Below are 21,140 nucleotides of genomic sequence, written 5' to 3'. Positions count from 1 at the left end.
TTATGCTCCTGTCTCTGCCTCTCAAATGCTGGGATTACAAGTGTGCGCCACCATGCCTGGCCTAGGTAGTCTTCCTTGGCGACCTCTCTGCTTCTGTAAGTGGGATGCGCAGATCAACTACCCCAGAATCACCTGGGATGGGGTATCTCCCTCCCAAAATGTAAACCATAGAAACTAGAGGTTGTGATTCTTGACTATGGAGAAGGAGCCCATCAGGGCTCCCACGAACATCCCAATTCCCCATAACCACACACCCACTCACAGGGTCGGCCCAATTTCAAATTTCAGTTTTAATTCAAAAGCTGCCAGCAGGATCACGCACCCCTGCTCTGCCCTGACTTGTCCCACCCCTCCCTCTCTCCGCCTCACTGGGGCCCCCACGCCTGTTCTCCCTCCCGGGTACAGAATTGGGTCAGGCTAGCATGGGACAATCCTGGGGGGGGGGGGGGGGTGGGGAGCAGGTGCCATTCCACCACCACCAGGCCTGTTTAGTCTGCTTCACTGGAGAGGGTCGGCGGAGGGCTGAGGGCCTCGGCGGGGCCGGGCTCCGGAGGGGCGGCGGCGCCCTTCACCGTGTGGCCGACGCTGAGCCCGCGGCGGGTGCTGGACACGTCGGAGCCCGTGCCCTCCAGCAGCTTGGCCACGAAGCCCACGCCGGCCGAGCGCAGCAGCCCGCCGCCGGCGCACGCGTACAGCACGGGGTTCACGCTGCTGCTCAGGAAGGCGAGCGCGATGAGCACGTAGCGGGCCAGCAGCAGACGCTGCCCGGCCGGGCCGGCGCCCGAGGCCAGGCCGGCCAGCGCGCGGCCGGCCTCGGCCAGGTTCACCACGTGGTAGGGCAGCCAGAAAGCCGCGAAGGCCAGGACGATGAGCGCCACCAGGCGGCCCGTGCGGCGGCTCCGGCGGAAGCGCCGCGCCCGCAGCCTGCGCCCGATGTCGGAGTAGCTGGCCACCACGGCCAGGAAGGGCAGCAGGAAGCCCGTGATGGCCTCGAAGAGCAGGTGGAAGGCCCTGTGCCCTGGGCTGGGGTACTTCGGGAAGCAGACCAGGCTCCCGTTGACCGATCCCGAGCTCACCGTGCGGTACACGAGGACCGGCGTGGCCAGCACGAAGGACAGCACCCAGATGCCCGCCAGCACCCACCGCGCAATGGCCTTGGTGCGCACCTTCTGGGACACAAAGGGCCGGGCCACCGCCAGCGAGCGGTCCAGGCTCATGGCTGTGATAAGCAGGACGCTGGCGTACATGCTGACTCCACAGACGTAGTGGCACAGGCGGCAGCCGGTCAGTTTAAAACTCCAGGTTTTGCGGGACAGGGAGTGTAGGAAAAAGGGCGCAGTGAGCAACACGGCCAGGTCCGCCAGGGCCAGGTTCAGCACCATCAGGGCGGTGACCGAGCGCTTCTGCATCCTCGTCAGGATGCTCCACACCACGAAGCTGTTTCCAGGAAGCCCCACAGCCAGTGCCACCGACAGGAGGATGATAGCCAGCGTAGATATGAACAACATGACGCCTCCCGAGGAGGCCGCGGCGGGAGAGGTAGTGTTCATGGCCATCACAGGGACCTGGAGAGTGAGGGTAGACAAACGGGTGAGAGTAGGGAGCCAAGGGGTTCCTGCCACCTGGGCATGCCGGGCCTGAGTACTCTGATCTACCTGCAGCATCAGAGGCATCTCCTATAGCTGTCCATCGCTGCCAGCCGGCCTGCTTACAGGGATCTGGTTGAGTAGAGAGACTGTTTTCCTAACGGGGCTACAGGGCCTCTTCCTGCCCATAGTCTCAATTGCAAAACAAACAGCAATCGCAGCAGCAACATTTCCAGACCTTTGCAGCCTCCTTCCCTTAGGAGACACAGAAACCCAGAACCAAGCCTGACTCTCCTCGCCCTGCTGCACCCTTTGAAAACCTGGCACCTTTTGTCCCCAGCTGAGCCCCTGACCCCTCAGTCCCGTGGACTTCCTCCCATCACCTACCCACTCTCCCTGGAGATGGCGAGGGGTCTGCCAGGAACAAAGAGGATGGGGGAGGAGCCAGTGGCAGGCTGTGAGGACAAATCCTCCCAACTCCTTGTACCCTGAGCAGGCTTTCTTTGGAGATTCCTTTGCACGTTTTCTCATGGCTGCACCTGGTCCTCCCTCCCCACCGTACCATCCCCATTCCTAGGCTACTTACCTATTGACAGGTACTGGTGTCAATCCCAGGGCCAGGGCACAGTGATGTAGCTGATTTCTGGATCTGTCCCAGTGCCGGGGGCCTGGCCCCAGGTCTGGGTGCTGTCTGCTAAGTAGGCCAGAGAGGAAGTACCACAGAACAGAGGAGGGGGAAGGTGCATCTTCCTGAGGGTGGGGCTGAACCCCTCCCCGCCCCACCCTCCACTACTAGGAGGGGGGATAGTCTTGGTTCCAGCAGGGAGGAGGAGTCCTCAGGGGTGGGGCTACAGAAGAGCCCCGGGAGGGGCAAAGGGCAGTGAGAGTGGAAAGAAGGGGTGCAGGGAATGAGCTGGCTGGGGCGTGGTCTCAGGATGCAGGTCTAGACTGGAGAGCCGAACAAAATAATGGATTGTACCATAGGAGAAGGAGGAAAGGAAGCTGGAAATGGCTCAGATTGGGAGGCTAACATGCTGGTATCCAAATATCTTTTTCTTTATATTTCACATAAATTTTTTTGTGTGTGTACAATGTAGCTTTTTAGATTAATGGAAAATGTAGGTGAAGCCAGTGACTAGGTTCTGGGTCTGGGTGTGGTCTAAGTAACCATCATGATTTAAAGGGAGCATGCTGGTAAACCAAAGGGGGTAGCACCCTTTGCTTGGCTTCAGTTCAAGCGTGATCCAGGTTTCGGGAAGAAGGCCACCTTCCAGCAACTCCCTTCCCTCCCTTCACATAAAAGGATTGGTTCTATTCCATGTCAACCAATTCCCTATGCTCCATGGTAGAAACCGAAGGCTAAGTGGTCTTCTTGATACCACACAGAATGCCAATTCCTTCCCCTTGTCTCAACTACTTGCCCTGCGCTTGCCCATGAGGTTACCCTGCCAAGTCTGGATTTAAAAACTGGGTGCTAGGCCGGGAGTGGTGGCGCACATTTGTAATCCTAATACTTGGGAGGCTGAGACAGAAGGATCACAGGTTCAAAGCCAGCCTCGGCAACTTAGTGAGGCTCTCAACAACCTTGTGAGACCCTGTTTCCAAATAAAGAAATAAAATCAGGCTGGAGACGTAGCTTAGAGGTAGAATGCCTCTAGGTTCAAACCCTAGTATGAAAGAAAGAAAGAAAAGAAAGAAAGAAAGAAAGAAAGAAAGAAAGAAAGAAAGAAAGAAAGAAAGAACCGGGTGCTGATTAAAGACATTGGCCGCACCACTTCTGTCCTATGGTCCTTCAGCTTTAGGTGGTCCAGTTCCACCTGTGACAGAGAAAGTAAAGGCCGCAGGCTGGGGTGAGCACGAGGAAAAGAAGTGAGGGACACAGGGGCGGTGATGACAGCCCTGCCCGAGAGGAATCCAGGAATGTGGAAAGAGAAACCGCCCTCAACATGTCCCCTCTCCCCTTCCGTGGATAGAATAGTGTCTTCTCTCCTTGAGGTCTCCTGCAGAGGATAAGCACTAGGCATGCTTTCCTTCCATCCGCCATGAGCGCTCCTGCTTCCCTTTCAACCTGTCACTTCCCAGGAAGGTTGCCATGGGTGACGGTGGCCACCGAGGTCCCTCGCTTTTGCCAGCACCCTTGCTGGCTCTGCGTTGAGAAAAGCCAGAGCAGAGTTGACCCAGAAACTTTCAGGCAGAGGATATGATGAAAACAAATGGGGCTGAAACCACAGAAAGAACTGAAGGCAGCATTGAGGAAGGACTTTCTGACCACATTGGGTGTGTGAGATGGGGAATACGTAACAGAGGAAGTTAGGGAACCTCTGCCCCAGAGCACCAGGGCAAGAAGGAGCCTGTGTTTGGAGATAGGCACTTCCTATTTAGAGCTCCAGAGTCAACCAGAAGTCTCCTTAGACAGAACTGGGCTGTCCTTGACCCCTCTCTCAAGCTGGCCCCTCTCTGTCTCCCACAGGGTCTTTCTTACACCCATCATGGACTAGACATTCAACTCATGCTCCCTGTTGCCCTAGTTCAGAGCTCACTCCAACCTCAGTTTGGTGGCCCTGGTGTGACTGGATTTCCTTTGCTGACTTGGTTCCTGCCTGGAGGGTGTGAACAGACACTAAAGCAGAGCCTGGGATGCTGGGGTAATCACTCAGGTGACCAACCGACTCTGTTTGCTGGGTAACTGTGGGACAAGGGATTTTTCTTCTTTCTTTCTTTTTTTTTATTCTTTATTCTTTATTTTTATTTTTGGTGGTACTGGGGTTACTGGAAACCCTTCTACCTCCAGGCTACATTCCATGACCCATTTTTATATTTTTATTTGGAAACAGGGTCTCTTAAAGCCAGCGAGGCTGGCTTTGAACCTGAGTGATCCTCCTGTCTCCGCCTCCCAAGCGTGGGGATTACAAGTGTGTGCCACCTAGCCGGGCTATTCTTTATTTTGAAACAGGGTCTCACTAAGTTGCAGAGGGCCTCACTAAGTAGCTGAGGCTGTCTGCCAACAGCGATCCTCCAGTCTCGCCTCCCTAATATCGGGATTACAAGCGTGCACCACTGCGCCCGGCCTGGGACAAGGGATTTTTTTTTTAATTTATTTTTTTGGTGGTACTGAGGATGGAACCCTTCTACCTCGGGATACACTCCCAGACCTATTTTATATTTTATTTGGAAACAGGGTCTCTTAAGCCAGCAAGGCTGGCTTCGAACCTGCATGATCCTCCTGTCTCTGCCCTCCAAGCATGGTGATTACAAGCGTGCGCCACCACACCTGATGGGACAAGAGATTTATACTGCTAAAATTGAGAAAGTTCTGAGTCAAATGGGATGAACTGGCCACATGTGCCTGTGGATGTCCTCTGAAACGAATTCCATTCCACATCCCCCAAATTAAAAGTGTCAAGCTCTAGAACAGTTTTTAGGTCTAGCAATAGAGACATTACAAAAGGCGGGGGCTGAGAGGTATTGAGGGAGGGGTCAACAACACTTTGCAGAGAAAGGTGAGGTGCCCCCTCCTCAAAAATTCTTTGTTTTCCATACACGCTTGTCATGCCCCACACCCTTTCAACCCCAACCCCCAAATTTCCCCTGGTCAAGCAAGTACTGGCTCCTGGGCTCCTTTTTGGGCTCCTTTTTATGTGGGGTGGCTTTGGGGGAGGGGCGAGATGGTCAGAAAGGAAGGTCTCAGATTCCCAGGCCCAAACCACTGTCCACTCTTTATGCACCTTTCTTGCATTGCACTAACCACATGACAGGCAGGGGAACACCTTCCTTTTAGCCCCTACAGATTTACTCTCCCCTACCAGAGCCAATTACTACCCTAGGAATCCCTTTATAGATCCCCCAAATGGATCTCATCTCCAGTTCTTATCCAAACTCCCATGTTTCTTCTTCTTTTTCTCCCTTTATTTCCAGAGCAGTTCTACAGGCATGTCGAGGGGAACCGGGCCACATGAGCTGAGGTCAGGACAGGATGCCCCTGAAGGCTCGGGCTGTCCAGCCCTGGCCTCGCCCGCCCAGGAATTAAACGGCTTCAGTAGGACTCACGCATGATGAACCAGTAAAGGGAGCAGACTTCACCCATCCTCTAATGGCTTCCCGGTGTATTTTGCAATAATAGCTGCTGGCAACAAGTAAGCAATGCTGGGACATGGGTCCGTGCCAGCTGCAAGCAGGCAGAACTTATAACATGAGCCACTGCCGCCCTCACAATCCCTCGGCTTGGAGAATAATCCTGTCCAGCCAGATCCAAACTGTGGTCAAAGAAGGGTCCCCCAAGTGCTCTGAAGTGGCGAGTTTCAGGAGGGATGGAAAGCGGTGAGGACCCGGCTGTGAGGTTTGGTGTCAAGGCCCCCAGTCCCCACTGCCCCTGTTCATCCCGCCCCCTGGGTCTCCATCCCCCCCGCCATGTCCCACTACTTTTAGGCGAGGAGTAGTCCTGAGCTCCATGGTGCCCTCTCTGGAGCGGCTGCCCGCTCGGGCCTCCCCGGAGCCCTCGAAGAGTCGGGTGAGGAAACGGGGACCCGCCCTGGGCAGCAGATCCCCGGCGGTGAAGACGTAGAGCAGCGGGTTGACGCTGGAGCTGAAGAAGGCCAAGGCTGTGGTCCCCGCCCGCGCGGCCTGGCCCGCGCCCCCCAGCCTCGCCAGCGTCCCCTCGGGCGGCGCGAGTACGGCCAGCGCCTGCAGAAGGTTGACGGCGTGGTAGGGGGCCCAGAGCAAGCCGAAGGCGAGCACGATGGCGCTCACCAGCCTGCCCACGCGCGTGCCCCGCCGCCCGGAGCCGCAGCGGGCCGCCCGCAGCCGCGCCAGCGTCGCGCTGTAGCAGCCGAGCACCAGCCCGAAAGGGAGCACGAAGGCCGTCAGGGTCTCCAGGATCAGGTGGGCGGCCGCGTGGGCCGGCGACGGGTGGCACAGCTGGCACACGCGGTCCCCCCAGAGGTGGCGGTAGACGGCGGCCGGGACGGCGAGCAGCAGGGCGGCCAGCCAGACCGCCAGCAGCAGGCGGCGGGCCAGCGCGGGGCTGCGCAGCCGGGGCGCCAGGAAGGGCCGGGTGACGGCCAGGCAGCGCTGCAGGCTGAGCAGGCCGGTGAGCAGCACGCTGGCGTACATGCTGAGCGCGCACACGTAGTACACCGCCTTGCAGCCCGCCGGCCCCAGCGGCCAGGCCTGACGGGTCAGGAAGGCCACGAAGAGCGGCGTGAGCAGCAGCACCGCGCCGTCCGCCAGCGCCAGGTGCAGCACGAGCGTGGCCGCCAGCGGGCGCCCCCGTGCGGGCCGCCAGCCGGCCAAGCTCCACACCACGAAGCAGTTGCCGGGTAGCCCCAGCAGTGCGGCCAGCAGGAGAAAGGCCGTGCCGGTGGCCCGAGAGGCCTTCGAGCTCAGCAGCGTCTCGTTTCCCGGGGGACGGTAGCAGACCGGCATCCTTCTTCTCCTCCAGGGGGCTGGAAGGGGCCACAGTGGGATTTCAGGGCGGGCCAAAAGCCTGCTTTCCTGCAGATGCTAGGTGAGAAGGGGCCCTGCCTCCCTCCACTTACCTGCCTCTGCTCTGGGAGCTTTGACTTCCCACAAGACCCACAACTCAAATTTGGCTCCTTCTAGAACCCAGGTCCCCTGCTCCCAGTCCGGCGCCCACCCCGACTCCTGACACCTTCCCTAGACCCAGCGGTACCCAGGCCCCGTCCTCTGCAGATTGGCACTATCCTCCCCCCTCCTCCCCTCTAACCTGGCCCCTTTTTCCTTGTCCAACCCCATTCCTTGTACCTCAGGGCAAAGGTGGGTGGTGTGGAGGAAGAGGGCCTGGGCGGACCACTTACCCAGCCGGACGCAGGCAGGTGGGTGAGGTGCCAACGGCTGGCCTATGCCTGCCACACTTGCACAGGCTGGGGTGAGAATGGAGCGGGACAAGATGGGGCTCATCCTGGCCCTTCCTGGGGCCCCTCCCTCACCCTACTCCTTCCCATCACTAACAGGTCCAGGCTTGTGGGAGCCTGCCTCCCTAGGAAACAGGATAAAGCTGAAGGGGTGCAGATAAGGTGCCCTGGCCATGGAGGGGAGAGGGAACGCTGCTCCGCCTCACCCTGCACCCTGCTTTGTCCTCATCCCTCCCCATCTCCAGCCCCGATCCTTCCAGCCCACCTTCTGCAGTGCTTACGTCCCCGGCCTCCCGGCCTGCACTCAGCAGAGGTGACCCAAATAACTCAGTCCCCTGGCTGCTGCTCCTTCTTTGCCTATTGTCAGCCTCGCAGCCCCGCTGAGCCCCCTTTCCCTCAGCCCCCAGCCAGCTCTTGCTCTGGGGCTGGGCCCGGACCCTCTGGGGCTGCCCCTGGGTTGTCAATGACCTTTCAGTGTAAAGTGTGGTGCTAGGTCTGGGGGCGACGGGGGGGGGGGGGTACATGGAGGCATATGGTGGTTGGGGAGTCATAACACACAACCATGAGATCACTCTCTGTTTTCACCAGAATATGAGAAAAAGAAAAAGGTGCCCTGGTAGTGAGGTGGCGTGGGGGAAGTTCTTTCTGTTTTCTATCTTTCCTTGGCTTACAAATAAACTTTCGTGTGTGTGTGTGTGTGTTTGCGGGTCTGGTGATGGAACCCAGGGGCATTCGACCTTTGAGCTATACCCCCTGCCCTATTTTTTATTCTTTATTTTGAAACAGGGTCTCACTAAGTTGTGGAGGGCCTAAGTAGCTGAAGCTGTCCATGAACCACAATCCTCTGGTCTCAACCTCCTTAATGCTGGGATTGCAAGCGTGTGCCACCACACCTGGCTTATTTTTTTATTTTGAAACAAGGTCTCACTAAGTTGCAGAGAGCCTCACTAAACTGTTGAAGCTGACTATGAACCTGTGATCCTTCTGTCTCAGCCTCCCAAGTACTGGGATTACAAGCATGCACCACCATGCCTGGCTTACAAATAAACTTTCATAATTCTATACCTTCATTAATCCTTGGACTTTATTCACCTCGTATCAATAGAGATGTACTGAAAAGAAGTCGTCTCTCCTTGGAGAGGTCAGGCAAAGACTGGAAATGAAGAAATTTGAGAGGGACCTGGCAAAAAGATTGAGTGGAGGGAAGGGAAAAGAAAGGCCTCTGCCCAATCAACATGCAGAAACTCAGGTTCTCTGGAAGCAAGGACACAGGAGCATTGTCTTAATTTGGGTTCCTCCAAAGAAGAGCTTGAGATAAGAGCATGGATACGGGTAATCCTGTATTTGAGGGGTCAGTTCAGGAAGTGGGAGTGAGGGAACAGGATAAAATAGGAGAAAGGAAAGCCATCAGAGCATGTCACTGTGTTCCCGTGGCAGGCCCTGGGGCACCTCTGAGAAGGGCACAGGATGCCCAAGACAGAAGACGAGCCCATTGCTTAAGGATTGTCCTGGATGCATTAGCGCCCCACAATTGCCCTTGTACTTATAAGGGGCCAGAGTTTCTGACAAGGCTCCTTCTACCTAGGCCAGACTCACAGCTGGAGTCACCCTAAAAGTGGTGGCAGGAGAGTTCCCACACGGACCTGGCCCAAGCATCCCAAGATGGAACAAGATGGGAATTCAGAGAAAGAAGCACTAAATGCCAGGGCAACCAGTCCAGCATTCAGAGTGAGCTTGGAGAGCGGGCTCAGTGTATCCTCATGACAGGGAGAGGAAGACAAGTTCTACCTCCCCCTGCCACAGGGCATCAGGGTACAGAGTTTAAGTGAGGGTTTAAGAAAATTGATTCAGAGCTGGGGCTATATCCTTTCAGTGTCTTGAGCAACCATTTAAACATGTTTATCGTTGCCAGGGAATGTTCAAAACCCTAGTGTGGGCTCCAGCCTGCATGAGAAGTACAGCTGGCTGGGTGGGAGGTGGTCACGACACTCTGGGCTTCTCAGTCAGGACACAGAAAGGCAGCTGGGGGTCTGGAGGACCCTAGCGGGCTCTGGGACAGGAAAGCAGGGATTGTGCTCATTGGATGGGTTTACTGTCAGTGTGTCTGAGCTTCCAGGCAACTGTCCATCTCACTGCAACTGAATTCAGAGCTGGAACACAGAGCACCAAGAGCTAATGTCCTGACGCCATCGGAGGGCACTCCCTGCGCCATTCCCATCTCCTCGTGCCAACTACTTAGCAAAAGGGGAAATGTGACCACTGTAGAGTAAGCTACAGAAACATTGGACAGCCAGGTCCCAACCCTGGAGCAAGGAGCAGGTGGGCAGGAAGGCGAGGGTCCTAACAGGACACTAGTGATCCAGGGCCCATTCTCTCCTCACACCACAGACACACTGCCTTGCCTCCTTTTCTCCAAGCCTTGCCCAAGCGTCCACCACTTTTCCACCCTCAGCCCAACCTTTTTGGGAAGCTACAGCTCATGGCTTTCTCCAATGGGTGGTAGCACCAACAGTGCAGATCATAATGAATGCAGCTTCTTGGAGGCTGAGACTCAGAGACTGTTCCTAGAAGTTTGCTCTGCAGAAATGAAAACACTAGAGCTCACATTCCCTTCGTTTTACCCTTCCCAGACAGACATGCGCACACACTTGTGTGGCTTTTGCTGGGCAATCTTACTTCTCACGCCCCATCCAGGCCCCTCCTCCTTCACTCCCCTTGGACTTTGTCCTTCTTACTGGCCAGCCGGGGGGCCAGAGTCCAGGCTTGACTCATCTCCCACCTCACCAGGGTTAAGAGCCCAACTTTCTAACAGAAAACATTTCAGTCTCAGCTCAGCAGAGAACCAACAGGCCCAGAAGCCCCTGGGAGGCAACCCTCCTGCTCCTTCCCTCTACCATGGAGTACCTCTCAGCCCTGAACCCCAACGGCCTAATCAGGTGATTCCTAACCCTCCACCTCTGGGAATATGGGCAGCCGGGAGCAACACCCCACTCAGCCCCTGGGAGGCTCATTCCCCGCCTGCCTCCTACTCCACTGGGTCTTCCATTTCTTGAACCATGGGTCCTACTCCCACTCCATTCTCTTCAGCTAGTCTGCAAACCTAGGAACGTCCAGCCAGCCTACCCTCGCCATCCTCACTACCCTCACAGGGTCCCTCCTCACCCCTTCTTGACCTTTCTTTCCTACTACTAGGTCAGTATCCAACATAAGCTCCGAGTTTGGCAGAAGGGTCTGGACCTCAGCGCCACCACCTCAGCGACCTTTCCGTGTCTGTGATCACAAGCGCACAGTCCGGAAAGGCCTGACAGCTGCCACCCGCCAGGAACTGCTAGATAAGGTGAGCGAGGCAAGTTTCTGGGCTCCTACGGCAGGGGCAGCCAAGGCTCTCAGAAATAGTCACAACTTGAGACTATAGAGCAGAGAAAGCCGAGGTCACATAGCAGCCCTCCCTCTGAGAGCTAAGAGTAGAGGGTGGGGTAAGCCAACTGCCTGTCACTTTGGGTAAATTTATTTTCCAAGTAGTGGGCTTTCTTGGGGAGTAGGGGAAGCAGGAGATAGAAAGGGCTGGTGGGATGGAATTCAGAAGTCAGTATGAAATGGTGATTTATATGAAAAACCCAATTCAAATTCTGATTTTGCTACTTCCTAGTTGTCAAACCTTGGGAAGTTAATTTGTTTCTTCATTTATACAAAGGGAATAATAAACAACCACCTCCTAGGATTGTTAAAAGGAGTGAAAAAAGATAAGCATGTAGTTTGCCATACATAGTGTGGCCTCAAAAACGGAAAACATTACTACTAAAAGTGGTTGTGAAGAACACTGGGTTGGGGACGGACAAAAGAGAGACATTGTAGACAACAAAAAAGGATGATTTCAAGAGAATCTGGCTAGGGTTTCTGTTTTGTTTTGCGCCGAGTTCTTACTGTTGCCCCAACTCCTGGGCTCAAGAAATCTTAGCACCTCAGTTTCCCCAGTATAGCTGGGACTGTAGACATGAGCTACTGCGCCCGGCTCCTGAATATTTGTCTTTTATGTGCTTCTGGGGATTGAATCTAGAGGCGTTAAACAGTCTCACTATGTTACCATGAACTGGCCTGGAACCGGTGCTCCTCTGGGCTCAAGCCTCCCAAGTACTGGGATTACAGGCATGTGGCACTGTGCCAGGCCTGGCTGTAGTTTGTAATTCCAGGCCAGTAGGAGTGACCTACAGGTAGGAGAGCAGACGTGACAATGACACAAAAGGAGCACAAAGGAAAAAAGGGGGCTTGCCTAGCACGTATCAGGTTGTAGGTTTAATCCCCTTGCCACCAAAAGTGAACAAATAATAAGAAAAAAAGGTAAGCCCCTAGTGAGGGCACCCCAGCGACTAAAGAACACTGAGAGCTGCCACCTTTAGGAGGTGGAAGAAAGCACCAGGAAGTAGAGCTGGGATATCAACCAGTGTCCAGGGCCTACGGCGAGACTCCGGGCAGCGAAGAGGGGAGGGGTGTGGCATAAAAACCTGCCCCTTCCCTCCTGCTCCTGCCACTGGGCAGGCACTGGAGACCTTGCTGCTGCAAGGAGCACTAACACTGGTGCTAGAAGAGGATGGAACCGCCGTGGAGAGTGAGGACTTCTTCCAGATGCTGGAGGATGACACGTGCCTGATGGTGCTGGAGTTGGGACAGAGCTGGAGCCCCATCAGGGTGAGCGACCCACGCTGGACTGCTTAGGCCCAATCCTTTACAGCTCTCCCAAGCTTCTCCTCTAGCCCAGCCCTAATCTTAGGGGCGGAGATACTGGGAAAGCTGTGGAGCTGTCAATGACACCACAGTGGAACCAAGTTCAGGAGGGGTGGGTCTCCCCAGTGTGGAGGGGATTAGCTCGGGTGTCGGTCGGGGTGTGAGGGTCTACTCTACTAATGGGGATGCCTTACAGAATGGGATGCTGTCGTATGGCCTGGGCCGGGAGAAACCAAAGCACAGCAAGGACATTGCCCGCATCACCTTTGACGTATACAAGCAAAATCCTCGAGACCTCTTTGGCAGCCTGAACGTCAAAGCCACGTTCTACGGGCTCTACTCCATGAGTTGTGATTTCCAAGGAGTTGGCCCCAAGAGAGTGCTCAGGTCAGAGATCAACATGTCATACTACCCCATCCCGACAGCCTCCATAATTCCATATCCTATACCAAACTATCCCAGTCAGCTCTCCCTCATGAAAACCCCAGCCCCCAGCTTGACAGCCTCTTCTCAGATTCCCTTAAATGTCTGATTCCCTCTTGTCCCTGCCCTTCAGGGAGCTCCTTCGTTGGACCTCCTCGCTGCTCCAAGGCCTGGGCCATATGTTGATGGGAATTTCCTCCACCCTTCGCCACATAGTGGAAGGGGCTGATCACTGGCAGCGGCAGGATCGCCTCCACTCCTACTGAGAACGGGCTCTGTGCTTCTGCCCCCAAGCTGTTCCATGAAACATGCTGTGAGGACTGTAACAGCACCAGATTTTGAGACCTGTGGACAATGAAAGCTAGAAAACTCACCTGATTTCCTCAATATCCTCTGACTAAACCCATCAGCACAATGCTTTCCCAAAAGCTCTCCCGTTCCGCCCAATTTCCAGCCTCCCACTAACCCAGAAAGGCCACAAGCGTGTCCCCAGACATCTGAATCCCACTCTGACTCTGCCACATCTAGATCCATACCAACTCCTCCTTGCCCTAGCTCCAGCACACCGATGGCAGACGTCTCTGATTTTACCTTGAGTCTCTATTTCTTCATACCTTTCCCTTAAAGTATAACAAAAACATTTTCAATAAAAATATAAAAATGTTTACCAATAAGACTTCTGACTCCAATTTACACCAAGAGAGGAATGGGATAGGTACTCCCTTCCCCCGCCCCCCAAATCAACATCCAGTCCCAAACGCTGGGCTCAGTCCTCAAGTATGGAGTTGAATGCCCGCCTCCGCTTGGCCACCGCACTCTGCTGCTGTTCCCACGCCTCTCGCCGCTTCAGGAAGGTAGTCAGGGCCACGTTTCGAGCCACATGGTGGCCAAACGGGTCTCTTATCAGCTCCTGGTTCTGCTCCCCTGCAAAGGGAATCACTCATGCTCAAAGACAGATTCTTCTTGGAGTAAAGGCCCCTCCATTTCCCCCCCTGACCCTGGACCTGTCCCTGGGATAGTGAATCCCTCACTGCCCAAAGAACAGTAACCAGGAGGAGGGGTGTGAACAGGAGACTCCACAGCCAGTCAGCAGAGGGGAAGGTGAGAGCAGACTGCTGACAACCCACAACCAAGCCAACCCTTGGGAACTGAGGTCTCTGCTGAGTTTAAGCCCACTCCCCAGGCACCCAGCAATCCACCACAAGAGAAGGGAATATCTGGAAACACTGAAGAAAGGCACTGATACTCACCCAGCTCAGCAGCAATCTCCTTCCGGGCCCCCAGAGCTGCTCCACTCCAGATGGCGTCCAGGACACGGCTGCCATGACGACTACAGGCCAGGGCCACATACTGTCCCTGCATGAGACAAGCAAGGTAAGTTCTTCCTGGGAAGCACACAAAAGCATATCTGGGGGCAGGGTAAACAGGAGCTTTAGAAGTGCTGAGAGGCTGGGTCAAGACAGTCTAAGAAAGCTAGGTTTGGTGGCACAGGCTTGTAATACCAGCATTTGGGAGGCTGAGACAAGAGGATCACAGGTTTGACACCAGCTACTTAGTGAAGCCATCCACATCTTAGTGAGACCCTATTTCCAAATAAAATATAAAATAGGTCTGGGGGTATAGCCCAGACATAGAAGGTCCCTGGGCTCCATCCCCAGTACAACATTAAAAAAAAAAAATAGCCGGCCATGGTGGCGCACGCTTGTAATCCCAGCATTCAGAAGGCTGAGACCGGAGGATTGTGGTTCGCGGGCAGCCTCAGCTACTTAGTGAGGCCCTTCGCAACTCAGTGAGACCTGTTTCAAAAATAAAAACAGATTAGCCAGGCGTGGTGGCGCACGCTTGTAATCCCCGCGCTTGAGAGGCTGAGACAGGAGGATCACACAGGTTCAAAGCCAGCCTCAGCTACTTAGTGAGGCTCTCAGCAACTTAGTGAGACCCTGTTTCCAAATAAAATATAAAAAAGGTCTGGGATATAGCCCGGAGGTAGAAAGCCTCTGGATTTTACCCCCAGTACCACCAAAAAAATAAAAATAAAATAAAATAAAAACAGATTTTTAAAAAAAATAGGGCTGGAGGTGTAGCTCAGAGGTATGATGCCCTTGGGTTCCATCCCCAGTACTGGAAAAAAAAAAAAAAAAAAAAAAGATAATCTAGGAATAGTGTATCCTGTCTTTGACTCTGAAGATACAGTTCTCCAGGAAACTCATTTTCTCTCAATGAATAACAGAAGGGAACGAAGCAAAAGCCAGAGGTCTTACCTTTAGTGTCTTCAGCACACGGCGGCGCTGCTTGCGTGTCACAGAGGGGCTGGTCAGGATGGCATCGAGTATGTGAGAGCCAGTGGGGCTTTGGGCCAGAGCCAGAAGCTGTGGTCCTGTCAAGGAACCCAGACTTCGAAGTACAAGACTAGGGTTGGAGAAGTGCAGCAGATGCTGGAGCAGTAAAGAACCAAGTACTGTCACTTCCCCCAGGGCCCTGGCTGTTGCTATTTCCACCTGGAGCACAGAGACAGGAAATTAGGAGGCAGCCACCAAACTAGGTGGATGAGCCACCTTCACTTGGATAAGACCAGAAATCTCACCTCCTACCCAAGGAGCTTGCTAAGCCCTGGGAGCCTGGCCCCCGGGCAGTCACTGGCTTGGCCTTTCCCTACCTCACCTGGTGCTCTGCAGGCACGGCCCCCTCCTCCTCCATTAGTTCATAGTACACCTCATAGGCCATCAAAGCTGCAAAGAGAGGCACACAGGCCACCTGCCGGGACGAGGGCTCTGCACAGTGGAATGCCTAAAGAAGAAGATAAAACATGGTGACTCACAACTACCCCATCCTTAACCTTGACTTTCTAGACAGGGAAGACATTCAGAAAAGGTGTGATGCCCGGGTGTGGTGATGCACGCTTGTCAGTACTTGGGAGGCTTGAGACAAGAGGATCTCGGTTTGTGGACAGCCTTAGATACTTAGTGAGGCCCTCTACAACTTAGTGAGACCTTGTTTCAATATTAAAAAAAAAGAATTAAAAAATAGGGTCACTGAGCCGGGCGTGGTGGCGCACGCTTGTAATCTCTGCGCTTGGGAGGCTGAGACAGGAGGATCGCACGGGTTTGAAGCCAGCCTCAGCTACTTAGTGAGGCTCTCAGCAACTTAGTGAGACCCTGTTTCCAAATAAAATATTAAAAAAAAAAAAAGGTCTGGGAGTATAGCCCGGAGGTAGAAAGCCTCTGGGTTCCACCCCCAGTACCACAAACAATAAAAAATAGGGTCACTGGGTGTGGTGGTGCACCCTTGTAATCCAGCATTTGGGAAGCTGAGACAGGAGGATCACGGTTTGCAGAAAGCATCAGCTACTTAGTGAGATCCCTTTCCAACTGAGACCCTGTTTCAAAATACAGAATAAAAATAGGGCTGGGGGAGTGTAGTGCAGTGGTAGAAAGTGGTAGAATACCCCTGGGTTCCATCCCCAGCACTGGAAAAAGAAAAAGAAAAAAAAAAAGGCGTAGCTCAGAGGTAGAATGCCCCTGGGTTCCACCTTCTATAGTACCAGAAAGGAAGGAAGGAAGGGAGGGAGGGAGGCAGGGAGGAGAGAGACAGAGAGAGAGAGAGACAGAGAGGGAAGGAGAAAGAAAGAAAAGGTGTGATGGCCTAAGTGTAAAAAAGTAGATCTCACTGCCCTGCTATCTCCCCAGCCTCCATACATATAACAGGGGTTGAATAAACATTTATCCCTTAAATAAACTTCTCTTTCAGTTCAGATAGTTTTCGTTCCAAGGCTGAAATGACTCTTGGACTCAGTTTTTTTTTCTATATCTGTGATTTCCTCTGGCATTAGATCTCTTGGGTTCAAAGGTACAATGACTAAAGATTAGTAAGTCCTGACTGACAGAATTTAGATCGAGGCCATTAATGGGTTGCACATAATACCCACTCACCTCCAACAACAGCTGCAAGACCTGGGCTTGGTAAGCTCCAACTCTGCGGCAGGCCCCCACCAGCGCAATGACTACCCCTGGGTGGCCCTGGGCCAGGATAGCTTCAAGGGCAGGGCTCAGCTCCTCAAACACGGGGGACAGCTGAAGGAAAATATGGGATGAAGAATCTTTGACAGTCTAGTAATGAAGGCTAAGCTATGCAGAGAACTCTTCCTGCCGAAAACAACTAAAAGTGCTAAATAAAACATAAAAAGTATTGCTAATGTCAAGACTTTGGTTTGGCTGGTAAGACCCAAGACACAAAAGAGCCAATCTTAGAGGTGCCACCTTATACAGGGAGGAGACTTCAAATGACCCCTCCCTGTATGTAAGGGAGAACTAGTATTAAACTGCCCGTCCACTCCAACTTCTAACCCATGAGACCACCTCAGTGTTAAGCAGCAAGGGAAAAGAGAAGCTATGGCAATAGCCCCAATGCTCCCTGGATCTGTAGCCAAGTACCAGAGTCCAGGTGGGCTGCAAACTTCAAGCTGCAAGCTCAAATTAAGCCAATCTCCTGCTGGTACTAACACCTGAGAAGCTAAAATAAATCTTCTGTGGGAGGAGCGCACCTTCATCCTAAGCTCTAGAAAACTCAAGAATAACTTTACAAAGACAATGGGCAGAACACTACCAGAGATATACAGAGGCAGGCACACAATAAAATAAGGGCCAGTGAACAAGATTAACACAAAGAAATCCAGCCTAGGTTTCCAACTCACCAGCTCAGGAGTAGTAATTGCATCCAGTAAGCGCTGCAAAGGGAAGTTAGCAATGGGATGTGCAGCCAAGGTCTGCAGCTGACCCTGAAAGTGATCCTCAAAGAGGCTCTGGAGTCTCGGGGGCTCCAACACCAACAGCACCCGCTCTAGGAGTCTGGAGCTTGTCTGATCCCGCAGGAACAGCAATAGGGGGCTGGGGACAATAAGAAAGGAACCAGACAATCTTAACTCCACTTCATCCAACAGTGTCAGTTTCCTCACTCACTTCACACAGTCTCACCAACTGTGGTCCACCCCAAGGCCTGACCGTACCTGCCATCTGCTGAGGAATTTCGAGTACTCAGGTAGCCAATCACAGCATTACAGAGATGGGCACACAGCTGGGGCAGTTTGCAGTGTAAGATCTGTAGGGCCACTTGCAGGCAGAAGCTGGAGATCTTATCAGTGATAAACACTATGGGGAGAGGGTAGAAACAAACTGTACAAAACCCAAACCACCCATACAATCTCAAACCTTAAGCAACAAGGTAGGGAGACTATGAACATAAAACACCATACAAAATGCTTTGCAACATCAAACCAGACCAGGTTGGAAAAAAGGTAGAATGACCTGACCAAAGGGCCCTGACTGGTGGTAATCATCTTCAGAAGAACAGATCTAAGACCCTTCTCCTATGCCTCTCCTTACCAGCAATGTCCTTCAGAAAACAGGAGCTCAGGTCCTGAAGACGATTCAAGAAGGTTTCAGGGACCTCAAAGTCAGTTGGCTTACATTCCCGAGTTAGGGCCTTCTGTGCTTCTAAAGGAAGATCAAGAAAGTGCAGTGGTGAGATTACAGACTGCTAATCCAAAAGAAAAATCCCACAGATGAACAAGGATTCAGCTTGGAGAGGCAGAACAGACATAATACAACTGAATGTCTCATCTGGGTGACTGAACTGAGATGACATTTTGTCTTAATTCTTCTAAGAAACTTCAACCGGCTCCTCTATGGCCCACTGAAGACAGTTCAAACTCTAAGCTAGTATTTAGTACCTTTTTTTATTTTATTTTTTGCAGGTCTGGGGATGGAACCCAGGGGCATTCGACCTCCAAGCTACACCCCCTGCCCTATTTTTTACTCTTTATTTTGAAACCGGGTCTCACTGAGTTGTAGAGGGCCTAAGTAGCTGAGGCTGTCCGCAAACCGTGATCCTCCAATCTCAGCCTCCCAAATGCAGGGATTACAAGCGTGTGCCACCAGCCCGGCTTAGTACATTTTAAAATCAGGCTTTTATTTAAATCCTCTAACATTAGTTCCCAGAGATTTTCCAAAATATAAGTCACAGGTTATGAGCGTATCATAAAGTCAGTGGTCTCACTGTTTTAGTGAAAGAGAACAGAATGAAACTTATTAAGAAATAAAATCTCAGATTGGCTGCATATAGTAAGAGTACTGTTTCCTGAGCTTTTGAGTCTAATAAGTGTACACACACACACAAAGACACACTAGTTATGTTTAAAAACAAGTACTTTCCATGTTGTGGTAGAGTTTGAAATCTTCTGCTCTATAGGAATCACCTCCTCTGCCTGCCCCCATGCTAAGAGCTGTCCCATAAAAACATGTACATCCTTATCTCTGGACCCCAGTCCACACTAACCTTTGGCATTCTATAATTTGGGCCTTTTGCCCTAATTTTTCTTTTAACTCTTCCAGGTCAAGCTCCCCTATGAAGACTTAATCTTCTGCTCTCTCTTTTTTTGTTTGTTTGTTTGTTTGCGGTACTGAGGATGGAACCCAGAGGCATCCTACCTCGAAGCTATACTCCCAGCCCTATTTTTTTATTCTTTATTTTGGAATAGTCTTACTAAGCTGCTGAGGCTGATCGCCAATCTGTAATCCTCCTGTCTCCACCATACCCAGCTTTGATTACTCTCTCTTCGGAACATCCTAAACTCCCCTTCCCATCAGGTCCATTTCTCTTTCTTAGATACGTACCAGATGATTGGGAGCCACGGGACCTGGCCCTCTCAGACTCCAAAAGGGTCCCTCCTAATACCTGCAGCAGAGTTCTGACCACGAAGCTGCCATGTGTGTCTCCGCAGTAGAAAAGAAAATCATTGCACACCTCAGAGGCCAGTCCCAGGACCAGCTCTTCTAGGGTCTCCAAGGGACCATCCTTCTCTTCCTCCTCCTCCTCCTCCTCATCCTCCTTCTTCTCTGTGGGACTCCCAAGCAATCGAGGCAACTGCAGCAAAGCACTTTGCAATACGTGGACCCCGCACCGATGACAGGCCACAAGGCGCAAGTTGGAGCGCAAGGCAGCCCATATTCGACACAATGGTTTCAAAGGGCTGAATCCCAAGAGTTCTTGCAGCATCTCACTGCCAGTCCTGTTCGTGGCCAAGGCTAGAGCTTGAGCCTCCACTTCCTTCAAAATGTTATGCACCATCAGGTCTGGAAAAAAAGATGAAAAAAATTCTTAAAGAGGCTAAAAAAAAGCTAGGATTATATTCCATTACTTAACCAAGGGGCAGAAGGCGAACTTGAAAGATAAAGTTAGCCGGGCGTGGTGGTGCACGCTTGCAATCCCAGCATTCGGAAGGCTGAGACCGGAGGATCGCGGTTTGCAGACAGCCTCAGCTACTTACTGAGGCCCTCTGCAACTCAGTGAGACCCTGTTTCAAAATAAAAATATAAAATAGAGCAGGGAGTGTAGCTCGGAGGTCAAATGTCCCTGGGTTCCATCCCCAGACCCACCCACACACACACACACAAGGGAAAGGTAAAGTTACATGCCCACACCCTGAGGATCCTCGCCTATCCTGGATTTTATGCCTTTGGTCATACCCTTTACTTGCTCCCTACCTCGTTCTTCCCCGGCCTCGGGGGCCTCTTTCAGCGCTGACAGCGCCCGTCGAAAGTACCCGAGAGCTTCTGGGCTCAGATGTGGATGAGCTTCCCGGGCTGGCTCTGACGGCCCGCTGGCTGGAGGCTGGGGACGCCGTGCGCGGCCTGGTGGGCGTCGCCCTGGGCCCTGGGCCCCGCGCCCCCGCTTGCCGCCAGCTGGGGCCTGGCGCCCCGCCTTGTGGGGGGAACGCGGACCCAGCCCCATGCGTGCTTCGAGGCCTCGCAGCCTGCGAAAGCTTCCCTAGCTGACTCTCACGCCGCCAGATGCCGGCCAGGTGCCCACATAGTTGAGAACGCCGGCGCGCTCCGGGCGCAGCTGCTACGTCACAGCTCCGCGACGGCCCAGCCGGGGAGGCGGGTGTGTCCTTCGAGCCACGCCCATTGGCCACGCCTTCTGCCACGCCCCCGGGATCTCCCGGGACCTCGATCCTCGCCACTAAGTAGCCTGCGGAACCCCACCTCGCACCCGGACTTCCACCCCAGATATATACTCTAACTTCTGCTTACTCATCTCGTCCCGCCGTGTTCGTCCGAATCTATGTTCTCGGACTCTGTATAGGTCTGGAGAGCCAGACGCAGTGAGGTCGCCAGAGCCGCAGGTAAGGCGCGCGAGCTCGCTCCACTTGGGGCTCAGGGTGTTCTGGCTCCACCAGACGCGCACTGAGGATTACCTCTGCAGATTCCCCCACCTAGTCAGCCCCCATCAGGGGTACCCAGAGGTGCCTAGCCCTGGAGAGTCCCACCCAGCCCCTTCACTCCTGAGTCCCTCACCCCCAAAAGGGACACTTAGCCTGGCCAGGGGAGCACAATTACTTGCCCTGCTCGGAACGTACTCTCTGGGAGAAGAATTCCAACTTTGGCTCCTTCTCTCATCCCTAGTGGGATCTTTCCACCACATGCAATCTGCAGGCTTCGCTCTAAGTGACTCTTTGCTTCCACAGATAGCCCCCTTTGCCTGT

The 21,140-nt window shown here is 53.3% G+C and overlaps 4 protein-coding genes across 5 annotated transcripts; 1 reads left to right on the top strand and 3 right to left on the bottom strand.

Annotated features, from left to right (window-relative positions):
- Positions 1-488: 488 nt before the first annotated feature.
- Positions 489-1,556, bottom strand: LTB4R (leukotriene B4 receptor; the record flags this gene model as incomplete). Its single annotated transcript, XM_080707108.1, has 1 exon — positions 489-1,556. The coding sequence occupies one exon, from the start codon at positions 1,554-1,556 to the stop codon at positions 489-491; it is 1,068 nt and encodes a 355-aa protein (XP_080563234.1).
- A 4,374-nt stretch (positions 1,557-5,930) lies between these two features.
- LTB4R2 (leukotriene B4 receptor 2) lies at positions 5,931-7,036 on the bottom strand (the record flags this gene model as incomplete). Its single annotated transcript, XM_080708234.1, has 1 exon — positions 5,931-7,036. The coding sequence occupies exon 1, from the start codon at positions 7,005-7,007 to the stop codon at positions 5,931-5,933; it is 1,077 nt and encodes a 358-aa protein (XP_080564360.1). The 5' UTR covers positions 7,008-7,036.
- A 3,288-nt stretch (positions 7,037-10,324) lies between these two features.
- On the top strand, positions 10,325-12,867 carry CIDEB (cell death inducing DFFA like effector b; the record flags this gene model as incomplete). 2 transcript variants are annotated; one of them, XM_080706747.1, is made up of 5 exons in its annotated part: positions 10,325-10,392; positions 10,649-10,793; positions 11,993-12,142; positions 12,375-12,565; positions 12,735-12,867. In XM_080706747.1, the coding sequence occupies 5 exons, from the start codon at positions 10,352-10,354 to the stop codon at positions 12,865-12,867; spliced, it is 660 nt and encodes a 219-aa protein (XP_080562873.1). The 2 variants fall into 2 exon arrangements, with proteins under 2 accessions (XP_080562873.1, XP_080562872.1); XM_080706746.1 differs by lacking the exon at positions 11,993-12,142 and having other exon boundaries at positions 10,352-10,392.
- A 500-nt stretch (positions 12,868-13,367) lies between these two features.
- Positions 13,368-20,386, bottom strand: NOP9 (NOP9 nucleolar protein; the record flags this gene model as incomplete). Its single annotated transcript, XM_080708171.1, has 10 exons — positions 13,368-13,525; positions 13,852-13,957; positions 14,863-15,099; positions 15,263-15,388; positions 16,531-16,671; positions 17,292-17,484; positions 17,604-17,745; positions 17,980-18,090; positions 19,270-19,728; positions 20,140-20,386. The coding sequence occupies 10 exons, from the start codon at positions 20,384-20,386 to the stop codon at positions 13,368-13,370; spliced, it is 1,920 nt and encodes a 639-aa protein (XP_080564297.1).
- Positions 20,387-21,140: the final 754 nt, after the last annotated feature.

The sequence above is a fragment of the Muscardinus avellanarius genome, assembly GCF_963383645.1.
Source record: "Muscardinus avellanarius genome assembly, chromosome: 12".
Classification (NCBI taxonomy): domain Eukaryota; kingdom Metazoa; phylum Chordata; class Mammalia; order Rodentia; family Gliridae; genus Muscardinus; species Muscardinus avellanarius.
The sequence above is the reverse complement of the archived record's forward strand: the minus strand, read 5'-3'. Positions and strand labels throughout refer to the sequence as shown.